General features: G+C 42.6%; 1 protein-coding gene across 1 annotated transcript in view; it reads left to right on the top strand.

Annotated features, from left to right (window-relative positions):
• RECQL4 (RecQ like helicase 4) overlaps positions 1–14,851 on the top strand; it is an 89,407-nt gene extending 74,556 nt beyond the window's left edge. The window contains exons 7-15 of the mRNA XM_085049870.1: positions 500–759; positions 5,684–5,821; positions 8,102–8,246; positions 9,612–9,741; positions 10,150–10,319; positions 11,632–11,806; positions 12,964–13,126; positions 13,201–13,309; positions 14,730–14,851. Of these exons, the coding sequence (XP_084905996.1) occupies positions 500–759; positions 5,684–5,821; positions 8,102–8,246; positions 9,612–9,741; positions 10,150–10,319; positions 11,632–11,806; positions 12,964–13,126; positions 13,201–13,309; positions 14,730–14,851 (1,412 nt within the window). The remainder of the gene's footprint in view (positions 1–499; positions 760–5,683; positions 5,822–8,101; positions 8,247–9,611; positions 9,742–10,149; positions 10,320–11,631; positions 11,807–12,963; positions 13,127–13,200; positions 13,310–14,729) is intronic.
• The last annotated feature ends 1,664 nt before the right edge of the window (positions 14,852–16,515 follow it).

The raw sequence follows: 16,515 nt of genomic DNA, 5'->3' as shown, positions 1-16,515 counted from the left end.
TTTTTCCCCTAAAATTCTGATTTTTCTCTCTAAATTTCGGATTTTTTCACCTAAAATAGATATTTTTCCCCCCAAAATTGGGATTTTTTTTCCCCTAAAAACAAGATTTCTCCCCTAAAAATGGGATTTTTTGCTACTAAAAATTGGATTTTTTTCCCCTAAAATTGGGACTTTTTTCCCCTAAAAATAGGATTTTTTCCCTAAAATTCCGATTTTTCTCCTAAAAATTGGGATTTTTTTTCCCCTAAAAATGGGATTTTTTCACCTAAAAATGGGATTTTTTTCCCCTAAAAATGGCACTTTTTTCCCTTCAAAATGGGATTTTTTTCCCCTAAAATTGGGATTTTTTCGCTAAAAATTCCAGTTTTTCCCCTAAAAATTGGGATTTTTTTCGCTAAAAATTCCACTTTTTTCCCTAAAAATTGGGATTTTTCTCCTAAATTTGGGATTTTTTCACCTAAATTTGGGATTTTTTCACCTAAATTTGGTATTTTTTCAGGAAACTTTCCCTCCGTGGCGGAATGCTACCATGCCGGGTTGGCCAGCGGCGCTCGCCGGCGGCTGCAGCGGGATTTCGTGGGTGGGAAGATCCGGATTTTGGTGGCGACGGTGGCGCTGGGGATGGGCTTGGACGTCGCGGCTCTGCGGGGAATCATCCACTTCAACCTTCCCGCCAACTTCGAGGGTTTCGTGCAGCAGATCGGCAGAGCCGGCAGGGACGGGATGGAGGCCAGGTGTCACCTGCTGCTGGAGCCACAGGTGGGGTTTGGGGGAAATGGGGATTTTGGGAAAAAATGGGAATTTGGGGGGAAAAAATGGGGATTTGGGGGGAAAAATGGGAATTTTGGGGATTTTCCAATGGGAATTTGGGGGAAAAAATGGGATTTCTGGGGTTTTTCCATGAAATTTGGGGTTTTTCCATGGAGTTCCCAGATTTTTCCATGAAATTTTGGGGTTTTCCACTGGGAATTTTGGGGAAAATCCTGGAGATTTGGGGTTTTTCCATGGATTTCTGGGGTTTTTCCATGGATTTTTAGGAAAATCCAGGAAATTTGGGGTTTTGCGAGGTGTCACCTGCTCCTGGAGCCACAGGTGGGGTTTGGGGGGAATGGGGATTTTGGGGAATTTGGGGGAAAAAATGGGAATTTTGGGGAAAAAAATGGGAATTTTGGGGGAAAAATCCTGGAGATTTGGGGGAAAAAAGGGAATTTGGGGGGAAAAATGTCACCTGCTCCTGGAGCCACAGGTGGGGTTTGGGGAAAATCCAGGGATTTTGGGGAAAAATGGGGATTTGGGGGGAAAAAATGGGAATTTGGGGGAGAAAAATGGGAATTTGGGGAGAAAAATGGGAATTTGGGGAAAAAAATGGGGATTTTGGGGGAAGAAATGGGGATTTCGGGAAAAAATCCTGGGAATTTTGGGAAAAATCCTGGAGATTTGGGGGGAAAAAAGGGAATTTGGGGGGAAAAATGTCACCTGCTCCTGGAGCCACAGGTGGGGATTGGGGGAAATAATGGGGATTTTGGGGGGAAATGGGGATTTTCGGGAAAAAAATGGGGATTTTGGGGGGAAAAATGGGGATTTGGGGGGAAAAATGGGAATTTTGGGGAAAAAATGGGAATTTTGGGAGAAAAGTGTCACCTGCTCCTGGAGCCACAGGTGGGGATTTTGGGGGAAATATGGGGATTTTGGGAAAAAATGGGAATTTCGGGAAAAAATCCTGGGAATTTTGGGAAAAATCCTGGAGATTTGGGGGAAAAAAGGGAATTTGGGGGGAAAAATGGGAATTTTTGGGGAAAAAACCCAAGAATTTTGGGAAAAAAATGGGAATTTTGGCAAAAAAACCAGGAATTTTGGGGATTTTCCAATGGGAATTTGGGGGAAAAAATGGGAATTTGGGAGAAAAAAATGGGAATTTGGGATTTGGGGGAAAAAAATGGGAATTTGGGGGGAAAAATAGTCACCTGTTCCTGGAGCCACAGGTGGGGTTTGGGGGAAAAATGGGGATTTGGGGAAAAATGGGGATTTGGGGAAAAATCCTGGGGATTTGGGAGGAAAAATGGGGATTTGGGGGGAAAAAATGGGAATTTTGGGGGAAATAACTGAGAATTTGGGGGGAAAAATGGGAATTTTGGGGGGAAAAAAGGGAATTTTGGGAGAAAAGTGTCACCTCTTCCTGGAGCCCCAGGTGGGGTTTGGGGGAAAATGGGGATTTTGGGGGAAAAATGGGAATTTTGGGGGAATTTGAGGGGAAAAAATGGGAATTTTGGGGATTTTCCAATGGCAATTTGGGGGAAAAATGGGAATTTGGGGAAAAAATGGGAATTTGGGGAAAAAAATGGGAATTTGGGGGAAAAAAAGGGAATTTGGGGGAAAAATGGGAATTTGGGGAAAAAATGGGAATTTGGGGAAAAAAATGGGAATTTGGGGGAAAAAAGGGAATTTGGGGGAAAAAAATGGGAATTTGGGGTTTTTTCTGCTGGGAATTCTTGGGTAAATCCTGGAAATTTGGGGTTTTGCGAGGTGTCACCTCTTCCTGGAGCCACAGGTGGGGATTTTGGGGGAAAAATGGGGATTTTGGGGGAAATCCTGGAGATTTGGGGGGAAAAATGGGGATTTTGGGGAAAAATCAAGAATTGGGGGGGAAAAAATGGGAATTTTGGGGATTTTCCAATGGCAATTTGGGGGAAAAATGGGAATTTTGGGAAAAAAATGGGAATTTGGAGGAAAAAAATGGGAATTTGGGGTAAAAAACCCAAGAATTTTGGGAGGAAAAATGGGGATTTGGGGGGAAATGGGAATTTTGGGGGAAAAAATGAGAATTTGGGGGAAAAAATTGGGAATTCATGGAGGGAAAAAATGGGAATTTTGGAGAAAGAAATGGGAATTTGAGGGTAAGAAATGATAATTTGGGAGAAAAAATGGGAATTTCGGGGGAAAAAATGGGAATTTTGGGTATTTTGGGAGAAAAATAGTCACCTGTTCCTGGAGCTGCAGGTGGGGTTTTTGGGGGGAAAAATGGGAATTTTGGGGGAAAAAACTGAGAATTTGGGGGGAAAAAAAGTGAATTTTGGGAGAAAAGTGTCACCTCTTCCTGGAGCCACAGGTGGGGATTTTGGGGGGAAAAATGGGGATTTTGGGGAAAAAATGGGAATTTTGGGAAAAATCCTGGAGATTTGGAGGAAAAAAAATGGGATTTCTGTGGGTTTTCCACTGGGAATTTTGTGAAAATCCCGAAAATTTGAGGTTTTTTCCATAGATTTTCTGGTGATTCCCGCTGGGAATTCTCGGGAAAATCCATGCAATTTGGGGTTTTCCATGAATTTTTTGCATTTTTCCATTAATTTTTTACGTTTTTTCATGGATTTCCGCTGGAAATTTGGGAAAATCCTGGAAATTTGGTCTTTTTCCATGGATTTCTGAGTTTTTCCATGGATTTCTGCTGGGAAATTTTGGGGAAAATCCCAGAATTTTGGGATTTTTCCATGGATTTTTCGGGTTTTCCCATGGATTTCCACTGGAAATTTGGGGAAAAAAACGGGAATTTGGAGTTTTTCCACTGGGAATTTTGGGGAAAAAAAACAGGAATTTAGGAAAAAAATGGGAATTTTGGGGAAAAAAAACAGGAATTTAGGAAAAAAAATGGGAATTTTGGGGGGAAAAATGGAATTTTGGGGTTTTTCTTCCGGGAATTTTTGGGAAAATCCCAGAATTTTGGGCTTTTTCCATGGATTTTTGGGGTTTTTCCATGGATTTCCACTGGAATTTTGGGGGAAAAAAAAGGGAATTTGGAGTTTTTCCACTGGGAATTTGGGGAAAAAACTGGGAATTTTGAGGTTTTCCTGTAGATTTCTGGGGTTTTTCCACTGGGAATTTTTGGCAAAATATGAAATTTGGGGTTTTTCCGTGGATTTTCGGGGTTTTTCCACTGGGAATTTTGGAAAAAAAAATGGGAATTTGGAGTTTTTCCATGGATTTCCGCTGGGAATTTGGGGGAAAAAACAGGAATTTGGGGTTTTTCCGCTGGGAATTCTTGGGAAAATCCCAGAAATTTGAGGTTTTTCTGTGGATTTTCCAGGGTTTTCCATGGATTTCTGGAGTTTTTCCATTGGGAATTTAGGGGGAAAAACGGGAATTTGGGGATTTTTCCAATGGGAATTTGGGGGGAAAACCCAGGAATTTGTGGTTTTTCCATGGATTTTCCATGTTTTTCCATGGATATCTGGGTTTTTTCATGAATTTCTGTGTTTTTCCATGGATTTCCACTGGGAAATTTTGGGAAAATCCTAGAAATTTGGGTTTTTCCACTGGGAATTTTGGGAAAAATAATGGGAATTTGGGGTTTTTCCATGGATTTTCTGTTTTTCCGTAAATTTTGGGGGTTTTCCACTGGGAATTTTTGGGAAAATCCTGGAAATTTGTGATTTTTCCATGGATTTCTGGGATTTTCTCATGGATTTTCAGCATTTTTCCATGGATTTCTGCTGGGAAATTTTGGGGAAAATCCCGGAATTTTGGGATTTTTCCATGGATTTTTGGGGTTTTTCCATGGATTTCCACTGGAATTTTGGGGAAAAAAACGGGAATTTGGAGTTTTTCCACTGGGAATTTGGGGAAAAAAACAGGAATTTAGGAAAAAAAATGGGAATTTTGGGGAAAAAAAGCAGGAATTTAGGAAAAAAATGGGAATTTTGCGGGGAAAAAATGGGATTTTGGGGTTTTTCTACTGGGAATTTTTGGGAAAATCCCGGAATTTTGGGATTTTTCCATGGATTTTTCAGGTTTTTCCATGGATTTCAAGGGGAATTTTTGGGAAAATCCCGGAATTTTGGGATTTTTCCATGGATTTTTCGGGTTTTTCCATGGATTTCCACTGGAATTTTGGGGAAAAAAAAGGGAATTTGGGGTTTTTCCACTGGGAATTTGGGGAGAAAAACAGGAATTTAGGAAAAAAAATGGGAATTTAGGGAAAAAAACCAGGAATTTAGGGGAAAAAATGGGAATTTTGGGGGAAAAAAACAGGAATTTAGGGAAAAAAATGGGAATTTTGGGGGGAAAAAATGGGATTTTGGGGGTTTTCTACCGGGAATTTTTGTGGAAAATCCATGAAATTTGGGGGTTTTCCACGGATTTTCCAGGTTTTTCCATGGATTACTGGAGTTTTTCCATGGATTTTCTGGGTTGTTTCAATGAATTTTTTGTGGTTTTCCATGGATTTCCACTGGAAATTTGAGGTTTTTCCATGGATATTTTGCATTTTTCCATGGATTTCAAGGGGAATTTTTTGGGAAAAACCCAGAAATTTGGGTTTTTTCTGTGGATTTGTGGGATTTTTCCATGGATTTCTGCTGGGAATTTGGGTGGAAAAAAATGGGAATTTGGGGGTTTTTCTGTGGATTTTTGCTGGGAATTCTGGGAAAATCCTGGAATTTTGGGATTTTTCCATGGATTTTTGGAGTTTTTCCATGGATTTCCGCTGGGAATTTTGGGGGGAAAAAACAGGAATTTGGGGGAAAAAACAGGAATTTGGGATTTTTCCATGGATTTCCGGGATTTTCTAATGGATTTTCCGGATTTTTTTGGGGGGGGAAAAATGGGATTTTGGGGTTTTTCTACCGGGAATTTTTGGGAAAATCCCGGAATTTTGGGATTTTTCCATGGATTTTCCATGGATTTTCCGCAGGGTCAGGACCTGCCGGAGCTTCGGCGTCACATCCTGGCAGATTCCGTGGATTTCCTCTCCGTCAAGAAGTTGATCCAGAAGGTTTTCTTTCCCTGCAAATGTCGGGAGATCCACGGGAAAATTCGGGAATTCGCCCAGGTGGGGAGAATATTCCGGGTTTTTGGGATTGGTGGGGAAAAGGTGGGAATTTTGGGGGTTTTGGGGGATTTTTGGGGGTGTTTTTGGGGAGTTTTTGGGGAATTTTGGGGGATTTTTTTTAATTTTTTGGCAATTTTTGAGGATATTTTGGGGATTTTTTGGGGGATTTTTGGGAATTTTTGGGGAATTTTTTGGGGATTTTTGGGATTTTTGGGGGATTTTTTGGGAATTTTTGGGGAATTTTTGGGAATTTTTGGGATTTTTTGGGATTTTTGGGGATTTTTTGGGGATTTTGGGAATTTTTGGGATTGGTGGGGAAATTTGGGAATTTTGGGGATTTTTTGGGATTTTTTGGGATTTTTTGGGGGATTTTTTGGAATTTTTTTGGATATTTTGGGGATTTTTTGGTGGAATTTTTGGGAATTTTGGGGATTTTTTTAGGATTTTTTGGGAATTTTGGGGGATTTTTGGGGGATTTTTGGGAATTTTTTTGGATTTTTTTGGATTTTTTTTTAATTTTTGGGGATTTTTTTGGAATTTTTGGCAATTTTTTGGGAATTTTTGGGGATTTTTTGGGGATTTTTGGGGGGATTTTGGGAGGATTTTTTGGGGATTTTTGGGATTTTTTGGGAATCTTTTCTTTAATTTTTGGGGATTTTTTTGGAATTTTTTTTTTTTTTTGGGGTTTTCGATTTTGGGGATTTTTTGGGGATTTTTGGGAATTTTTTTGGGATTTTGGGGATTTTTGGGAGAATTTTTGGGATTTTGGGGGTTTTGTGATTTTTTTTGGTGATTTTTGGGATATTTGGGGATTTTGGGGAATTTTTGGGAGAATTTTTTGGAATTTTTTGGGAATTTCTTGGGAATTTCATTGGGAATTTCTTTGGGGATTTTTGGGGAATTTTGGGGATTTTTTGGGGAATTTTGGGGAATTTTTTGGGTATTTCATTGTGAATTTTTGGGATTTTTCATTGGGAATTTTTTGGGAATTTTTGGCATTTTGGGATTCCATTCCCAACTTCTTAAAAACGTTGGAATTTCCAGATTATTTCATTGGGAATGAGGGAATTTTTGGGGAATTTTTGGGAATTTTTTGGAAATTTCATTTGGAATTTTTGGAATTTCTTGGAATTTCATTGGGAATTTTTATTAATTTTTTTGGAATTTTTTTGGAATTTTTTGGAATTTCATTGGGAATTTTTGGGGAATTTCTTGGGAATTTCATTGGGAATGAGGGAATTTTGGGATCCCATTCCCAACTTCCCGAAAACTTGGGAATTTCTGAGCAATTTTGTTGGGAATTTCTTGAGAATTTCATTGGGAATTTTTGGAATTTTTTGGGAATTTTGTTGGGAATTTTGAGAGAATTTCAAGGGAATTTCATTGGGAATTTTTTGGGAATTTTGGGATCCCATTCCCAACTTCCTAAAAAACTTTGGAATTTTCTGAGTGATTTCGTTGGGAATTTTTGGAATTTTTGGGGATTTTCTTGGGAATTTCTTTGGAATTTTTGGGAATTTCATTGGAATTTCATTGGGAATTTCATTGGGAATTTCATTGGAATTTTTGGGAATTTCATTGGAAACTTTTTGGGAATTTCATTAGAATTTCATTTGGAATTTTCTTGGGCATTTCATTGGGAATTTTTTGGGAATTTTTGGGAATTTCTTTGGGATTTTTTGGGAATTTCATTGGAAATTTTGGGAATTTTTGGGGAACTTTTGGGGAATTTCATTGGAAATTTCTTTGGAATTTTTGGGGATTTCATTGGGAATTTCTTGGGAATTTCATTCGAATTTCATTGGGAATTTTTGGGAATTTCATTGGTAATTTCATTGGAATTTTTGTAATTTCTCGGGAATTTCATTGGGCATTTTTTGGAATTTGGGAGCTTTAATGAATTTTTGGGGGAATTTTGATGATTTCATTGAGAATTTCATTGGCAATTTTTGGGAATTTCTTGGGGATTTTTGGGAATTTCATTGGGAATTTTTTGGGAATTTTTGGGAATTTCTTTGGAATTTTTTGGGAATTTTTGGGAATTTCATTGGGAATTTCATTGGGAACTTTTGGGGAATTTCATTGGGAATTTTTGGGGAATTTCATTGGAATTTCATTGGGAATTTTTTGACAATTTCATTGAGAATTTCATTGGGAATTTTTGGGAATTTTTGGGGGAATTTTTGGCAATTTTGTTGGGAATTTTTTAAATTTCATTGGGAATTACAAATTTTAGGGAAAACTCAAAATACCCCAAACAAAATTCCGGATTCTCCTCAGGGCAGAGAACCAGAAAATCCCAAAATCCCGGAATTTTTGGACAAGGAAAACCCGGAAAAGCGGGAAAACCGTCGGATCTGCCACGGCCACGAGAGATCCATCCCCATCCGGGAAATCGTGGAATCTTTGGATCTGCGGGAGGAAGGTGAAAAAACCTCGGGAATCAACCTCCAAAAAACGGGAATTTCGTGGGAATTTTGTGGGAATTTTGTGGGAATTTTGTGGGAATCCGGCAGGAATTTTGCGGGAATTCCACAGGAATTTGATGGGAATTTTGTGGGAATTTCATGGGAATCCAGCAGGAATTTCACGGGAATTTCACGAGAATTCCACTGGAATTTTGTGGGAATTTTTGTGGGAATCCAGCAGGAATTTTGCAGGAATTTCACAGGAATCTGGCAGGAATTTTGTGGGAATTTCACGGGAATCCAGTGAGAATTTTGTGGGAATTTCATGAGAATCCAGCAGGAATTCCACAGGAATTTTGCCGGAATCCAACGGGAATTTTGCGGGAATTCCATGGGAATTTCACAGGAGTTTTGCAGGAATCCAGCAGGAGTTTCACGGGAATTTTGTGGGAATTTCATGGAAATTCCACAGGAATTTTGCCAGAATCTAGTGGGAATTTTGTGGGAATTTTGCAGGGACTTTTGGGGAACTTAGTGGGAATTCCACAGGAATGTTGCTGGAATTTTTATGGGAATTTTGTGGGAATTTCATGGGAATTCCACAGGAATGTTGCCAGAATCCAGCGGGAATTTTGAGGGAATTTCATGGGAATTCCGTAGGAGTTTTGCAGGAATTTTGTGGGAATTCCGCGGGAATTTCACCACAATGCAGCAGGAATTTCACGGGAATTCCATGGGACTTTCACAGGAATTTTGTGGGAATTTCATGGGAATTTTTGGGGAATTGGGCGGGAATTTTGCGGGAATCCAATTGGAATTTCGCAGGAATTTTGCGGTAACTTTGCGGGAATTCCATGGGAATTTTGCGGGAATTTCATGGGAATTTCACAGGAATCCAGCAGGAATTCCACAGGAATTTTGCCAGAATCCAGCAGGAATTTTGCAGGAATTCTGTGGGAATTTCACCAGAATTTTGTGGGCATTTCACAGGAATTTTGCAGGAATTTCTTGGGAATCCAGTGGGAATTCCACAGGAATTTTGCCAGAATCCAGCGGGAATGTTGTGGGAATTCCACAGGAGTTTTGCAGGAATTTCACGGGAATTTTGTGGGAATTCCTTGGGAATGCCACAGGAATTTTGCGGCAATTTTTGTGGGAATTTTGCCAGAATTCTGCAGGAATTTTGCGGGAATGTTGTGGGAATCCAGCGGGAATCTCACGGGAATTTTTGGGGAATTTTGTGGGAATTTTTGCGGGAATTCCGCAGGAATTTCATGGCAATTTCGTGGGAATTCCACCAGAACTCCCCAAAAATCCCAAAAAAACCCCCAAAACCCCAAAAATCCCAAACCCATTCCCAATTTTTCCTTTCTCCCCCACAGCCATCGAGACTCTCCTGTGCTACCTGGATCTCCATCCCGGGAATTTCTTGGAATTGCTTCTTCCCACCTATTCCCGCTGCCGGATCCGCTGCTCCGGAGGATCCCGCCAGCTCCGTGAGGCGGCGCAGAGGTGAGAATTCCCAAAATTCCCAGTTTTTTTACCAAATTTCCCATTTTTTCCCCCAAAATTCCCGTTTTTTTCCCCAAAAATCCTATTTTTTCCCCAAACATTCCCATTTTTTCCCCCGAAATCCCGGAATTCTGACAGGATTTGATTCATTCCCATCCCATTCTTTTCCCAAAATTCCCATTTTTCCTCCAAAATTCCCATTTTTTCCCCCAAATTTCCCATTTTTTCCCCAAAATTCCCTTTTTCCCCCAAAATTCCCAAAATTTTTTCCCAAAATCCCAGAATTCCAACAGAATTCCGATCATTCCCATCCCACAGTTTTCCCAAAATCCCCCTTTTTTCCCCAAAAATTCCCTTTTTTTCCCCAAAATTCCCATTTTCCCTCAAAATTCCCATTTTTCCCCCCAGTTCTCCTCCTCTGGCGGTTCTCCTGGCGAGGAATCCCTCGGGAATTTCGGGAATTTCGGGAATTTCGGGATCCATGGAATTCGACGTCGTCGCCCTGAGCGACTCCATGGGTTGGGAATCTCGGCTGGTGAAACGAGAGCTCAGCCGACTCCAGCGGGATCCCCGGAAAGGTGATTTCCCGGGAAGATTTTTGGGAATTTTGTGGGAATTTTGTGGAGAATCCGGTGTGGGAATTTCATGGGAATTTTGCAGGAATACAGCGGGAGTTCCATGGGAATTTCGTGGTAATTCAACAGGAATTCCATGGGAGTTTTGTGGGAATTCAGCAGGAATTTCGTGGGAATTTCATGGGAATTTTGTGGGAATTTCATGGGAATTTCGCAGGAATACAGTGGGAGTTCCATGGGAATTCCACAGGGGTTTTGCAGGAATTCTATGGGAATTTCATGGGAATTTCATGGGAATTTTCATGGGAGTTTCACGGGAATTCCATAAGAATTTCACTGGAATTCTGCAGGAATTCCACAGGAGTTTCACAGGAATTCCGCCGGAATCCAGTGGGAATTTCGCGGCAATCTAGCGGGAATTCCACAGGAATCCAGCGGGAATTTGTCAGGAATTTTGTGGGAATCTCGTGGGAATCTTGTGGGAATTTAGCGGGAATTCCGCAGGGATTTTGCAAGAATTCCATGGGAACTTCATGGGAATTTTCATGGGAGTTTCACAGGAATTCCATAAGAATTTCACGGGAATTCCATGGGAATCTAATGGGAATTTTGTGAGTTTCACAGAAATTCCAGCGAGAATTTTGTGGGAATTCCATGGGAATTTTCCCAGGAATCCACCAGGAATTTCATGGAGATTTTCATGGGAGTTTCGCGGGAATCCATCAGGAACTCCACAGGAGTTTCACAGGAATCCAGCGGGAATTTTTTGGGAATTTAGTGGGAATTCCACGGGAATTCTGCAGGGATTTTGCAGGAATTCCACGGGAATTTCGTGGGAATTTTCATGGGAGTTTCACAGGAATTCCATAAGAATTTCAAGGGAGTTTCCCAGGAATTCCATGGGAATTTCATGGGAATGTTGTGGGAATCCAGCAGGAATTCCGTGGGAATTTCGCGGCAATCCAGCAGGAATTCCACAGGAATTTTATGGGAATTTCTCAGGAATCCAGCAGGAGTTTCACGGGAATTTCATGGGAAATGAAATTTCCCATTTTGCAGGAATTTTGTAGGAATTCCACAGGAGTTTCGCGGGAATTTTGTGGGAATTTCACAGGAATCCAGCAGGAATTCTGTTGGGATTTCGCAGGAATTCCATGGGAATTTCATGGGAATCTAGTGGGAATTCCATGGGAGTTTCACGGGAATCCAGCAGGAATTCCACAGGAATTTTACGGGAATTTCTCGGGAATTTCACGGGAATCCAGCCGGAATTTCGCGGGAATCCATTGGAAAATCCCACCCGTCTCTCCGCCAGGCAGGAAAAGCGGGATCCTGGTGGAATTCCATGAACTCTCCTTCCACTTCCGCGCCGTCGGAGATCTCGAGCCGCCGGAATTGGATTCCGTCTGCGAGTTCCTGCACGGCCGAGCGATTTCCCGGGAAAAGGCCGCGCTCCGGCAGCTCCACGAGTGCTTCCGGGCTTTCCAGAGGTGAGGGAAAAATGGGAATTTTCCATGGGATTGGGATTTGGATTGGGATTGGAATTGGAATTGGAATTTGGTATTGGATTGGGATTTGGGATTTGGGATTTGATTGGGATGGGAATGGGGTTGGGATTGGGATTGGGAATGGGGTTGGAATTGGAATTTGGGATTGGATTGGGATTTGGGATTGGATTGGATTGGGGTTGGGATTGGGGTTGGGATTGGGATCGGGATTGAAAAGGCGGCGCTCCGGCAGCTCCGGCAGTGCTTCCGGGCTTTCCAGAGGTGGGAAAAATGGGAATTTTCCGTGGGATTGGGATTGGGGTGGGATTGAGGTTGAGATTGGGATTGGGATTTGGGGTTGAGATTGGATTGGGATGGGAATGGGAATGGGGTTGGATTGGGATTGGGATTGGCTGATTGGGATTGGGATTGGGATTGGGATTGGGATTGGGATTGGGGTTGGGATTGGAATTTGGATCCAAATTGGATTGGGATTTGGGATTTCATTGGGATTGCGATTGGGATTGGGATTGGGATTGGCTTTGGGATTAAATTTGGATTGGGATTGGGATTGGGATTTGGATTTGAGATTGGGATTTGGGATTGGGATTGGGATTGGGATTGATATTGATTTGGAGATTGAGATTAGAATTGGGGTTAGAGTGGGGAATGGGGTGGGGATTGGCATTGGAATGGGGGTTGAGATTGGGATTGGGGTTAGGATTGGAATTTGGATCCGAATTGGATTGGGATCTGGATCAGGGTTGGGATCGGCATTGGGATTGGGATTGGGATGGAAAAAGTCGCGCTCCGGCAGCTCTGCGCCTGCTTCCGGGCATTCCAGAGGCGAGGGAAAAACGGGAATTTTCCCTGGGATTGGGGTTGGGATTGGGATTGGATTGGATGGGATTGGGATTGGGATGGGATTGGGATTGATAGTGATTTGGAGATTGGGATTGGGATTGGGGTTGGCACTGGGATTGGATTGGGATTTGGGGTTGGGATTCAGGTTGTGGTTGGAATTGGATTGGGATTGGGAAAAGGAGATTGGAATTGTGATCAGATTGGGATTGAGGTTGGGATCGGAATTGGAATTTGGGTTCGGGATTGGGGTTGGGATCGGAATGCTGGGATCTGATTGGTGGATTTCCCGGGCACAGCGTGGCGTTCCCAAGTTTCCATCCGGAGCCTCCGGAAGAGGAGCAGGAGAGGAGAAGCTCTCAGCTGAAGGAGATTCTCCAGGAATATTTCCGGCGGGATCGGATCGAATCCGAGGGAGACGACGAGGAAGAGGAGGAGGAGAAAAAACGGGAAATGGCGAAAGTGAGCAAATCCCGGATTTTTTTGGGATTAGGGAGAGCAAAGGGATGAGAATTCCCAAATTTTTCCATCTGCAGGTGAAGGATTGGGAAGAGCAAATCCGCGCCGACGTCCGGAAGTTCCTCGCCGCGCATCCGGATGAGGATTTCACCGGCAGAGCCATCGCCAGGGTGTTCCATGGGATCGGTGAGTTGGGATTTGGGATCGGGGTTGGGGTTGGGATTGGGGTTGGGATTGGGATTGGAATCAAAACTGGGATTGGGGTTGGGATTGGGGTTGGGTTGGGGTGGGATTGGGATCAGGATTGGGGTTGGGGTTGGGATTGGGATTGGAATTGGAATTGGGACTGAGGTGGGGTTGGGATGGGATTGGGATTGGGGTTGGAGTTGGGATTGGGATTGGGGTTGAGGTTGGTTTGGGATTGGGGTTGGGATTGGGATTGAGGTTGGGATTGGAATTTGGGATTGGGATCAGGATTGGGATTGAGGCTGGGTTGGGATTGGGACTGAGGTTGGAATTGGGACTGGGATTGGAATTTGGGATCGGGATTGGTGTTGGGAGTGGGATTGGGATTGGATTGGGGTTAAGATTGGGATTGAGATCGGATTGGGGTTGGAGTTGGGATTGGAATTTGGGATTGGGATTGGGGTTAAGATTGGGAGTGGGATTGGATTGGGATTGGGATTGGATTGGATTTGGATTGGGAGTCGGATTGGGGTTGGATTACGATTTGGGATTGGGGTTGGGATTGGGATTGGGATTGGATTCGGATTAGGATTGGGATTGGGAAAAGGGGATCGGGATCGAGATTGGGGTTGAGATCGGGATTGGGATTGGGGTTGAGATCGGGATTGGGATTGGGGTTGGGGTTGGATTGGGATTGGGGTTGGGATCGGGATCGGATGGGATTGGCATTGGGATCAGGAGTGGGAATTGAATTGGGATCAGGTTTAGGATTGGAATTTTTATTGGGATTGGAATTTTTATTGGGATTTGGATTGGGATTGGGGTTGGGATCCGCCTGGGAATGAAATGGTTGGGAAAATCCCATTCCAGAGGGTCAATCCAAGCGGGAAGCGCTAATCCCATCCTGGTTTTCCAACTCCTGCGGGAATGAAACCAGTTTGGATTCCATCCCAAATCCCAGAGTTCACACGAGAAAATTTTAGGGATTTTGCCCCTAAATACGGGTTTTCCCTAAAAATGAAAGTTTAGATCCTAAAAATTGGGGTTGACTCCTGAAAATGTGGATTTTCCATTAAAATCTTGGCATTTGTTCTTAAAAATGGGGTTTTCCCTAAAAATTTTGGAATTTGTCCTTAAAAATGGGATTTTCCCCTCAAATTGGGATTTTCCACTTAAATTCGGGATTTCGCCTCTAAATTTGGGATTCCCCAAAATTTTTGGGATTTCTACCCTAAAAATGGGATTTTCCCCCTAAATTTAGGATTTTCCCTTAAATTTCGGATTTGTCCCCTTAAAATTTGGATTTTCCCCCTAAAATTGGGATTTCTCTCCTTAGATTTGGGATTTTTCCGCTAAAATTGGGATTTTTTCCGCCAAATTTTGGGGGTTTTCCCCTAAAATTCCCAACATTTTCCCGCAGGCAGTCCCCGTTTCCCGGCGCAGATCTACGGCCGCGATCGGCGCTTCTGGAGGCGACACCTCGCCCTGGATTTCCACTCCCTGTCCCGCCTGGCCACCGAGGAGATCCTGGCCTGGAGGTGACAAACTTCCGGAATATTCCTTGGAATATTCCAGGAGCGTCACCGGCACTTCCTCGCGGGAATTTCGGGGAGCTTTCTTCGGATTTTATGGAGATTTTCTCGGGATTTTCGCCAATAAAACGTAATAAAGTTTTCAATAAACGGAATCAACGTGGAACGTGACGGGCAGGGGCGGGACAGAGTCCTTCCTCCCGTCCCGGAGATTTCTGGCAATTGCCGATCCCGATCGGTGCCGGGCGGATCCGCCGGGAGGATTCCCGCGGGAAGCGCGCGTGGAACGGCGTGAGGAGCCGCGGAGCTCGCCGCAGGGCCGGCGCTGGCGGCGGCAGGGACAGGGACAGCCCGGGACGGAGGGAGGGGACCCGGCAGCGGAATCCCCAAATGCCGAAATGCCGACGTGCCGAAATGCCGAAATGCCGACATCCGGTGTTCAAAACCCAAAGGCGAACGTCCCAAAATCCAAACTCCCAACATCCCAACACTCAAATTCCAACATCCCAAAATTCCCGAATCCCACGATCCCAAAATCCCAACATCCAACATCACAAATACGCTCCTCCCACTCTTTTTTCTTTTTTTCTTTTTTCTTTTTTTTCTTCTTTTTTTCCTTTTTTTCTTGTTTCATTCGTTTCTTCTTCTTCTTCTTCTTCTTCTTCTTCTTCTTCTTCTTCTTCTTCTTCTTCTTCTTCTTCTTCTTCTTCTTCTTCTTCTTCTTCTTCTTCTTCTTATTCTTCTTCTTCTTCTTCTTCTTCTTCTTCTTCTTCTTCTTCTTCTTCTTCTTCTTCTTCTTCTTCTTCTTCTTCTTCTTCTTCTTCTTATTCTTCTTCTTCTTCTTCTTCTTCTTCTTCTTCTTCTTCTTCTTCTTCTTCTTCTTCTTCTTCTTCTTCTTCTTCTTCTTCTTCTTCTTATTCTTCTTCTTCTTCTTCTTCTTCTTCTTCTTCTTCTTCTTCTTCTTCTTCTTCTTCTTCTTCTTCTTCTTCTTCTTCTTCTTCTTCTTCTTCTTCTTCTTCTTCTTCTTCTTCTTCTTCTTCTTCTTCTTCTTCTTCTTCTTCTTCTTCTCCTTCTTCTTCTTCTTCTTCTTCTTCTTTCTTCTTCTTCTTCTTCTTCTTCTTCTTCTCCTTCTTCTTCTTCTTCTTCTTCTTCTTCTTCTTCTTCTTCTTCTTCTTCTTCTTTCTTCTTCTTCTCCTTCTTCTTTCTTCTTTCTTCTTTCTTCTTTCTTCTTTCTTCTTCTTCTTCTTCTTCTTCTTCTTCTTCTTCTTCTTCTTCTTCTTCTTCTTCTTCTTTCTTCTTCTTCTTCTTCTTTCTTCTTCTTCTTCTTCTTCTTCTTCTTCTTCTTCTTCTTCTTCTTCTTCTTCTTCTTTCTTCTTCTTCTTCTTCTTCTTCTTCTTCTTCTTCTTCTTCTTCTTCTTCTTCTTTCTTCTTCTTCTTCTTCTTCTTCTTCTTCTTCTTCTTCTTCTTCTTCTTCTTCTTCTTCTTCTTCTTCTTCTTCTTCGTTCCTGTCTCTCCCTTCCGGGTTTCTCCCAAAATTCCCAATTGCTTTTCCCCCAAAATTTCCTCTCTTTCACCAAAATTCACCTCCGTTTCCCCAACATTCCCAATATTTCCCCCACAATTCCTGCTTTTTCCCACCAAAATTCCTGCTTCTTTCTCACCAAAATTCCCCTT

The sequence above is a fragment of the Lichenostomus cassidix genome, chromosome 2 (assembly GCF_008360975.1).
Source record: "Lichenostomus cassidix isolate B80296 chromosome 2, HeHo_3.0, whole genome shotgun sequence".
Classification (NCBI taxonomy): domain Eukaryota; kingdom Metazoa; phylum Chordata; class Aves; order Passeriformes; family Meliphagidae; genus Lichenostomus; species Lichenostomus cassidix.
Note: the sequence above shows the minus strand (reverse complement) of the source record. Positions and strands in the feature narration are given on the sequence as shown.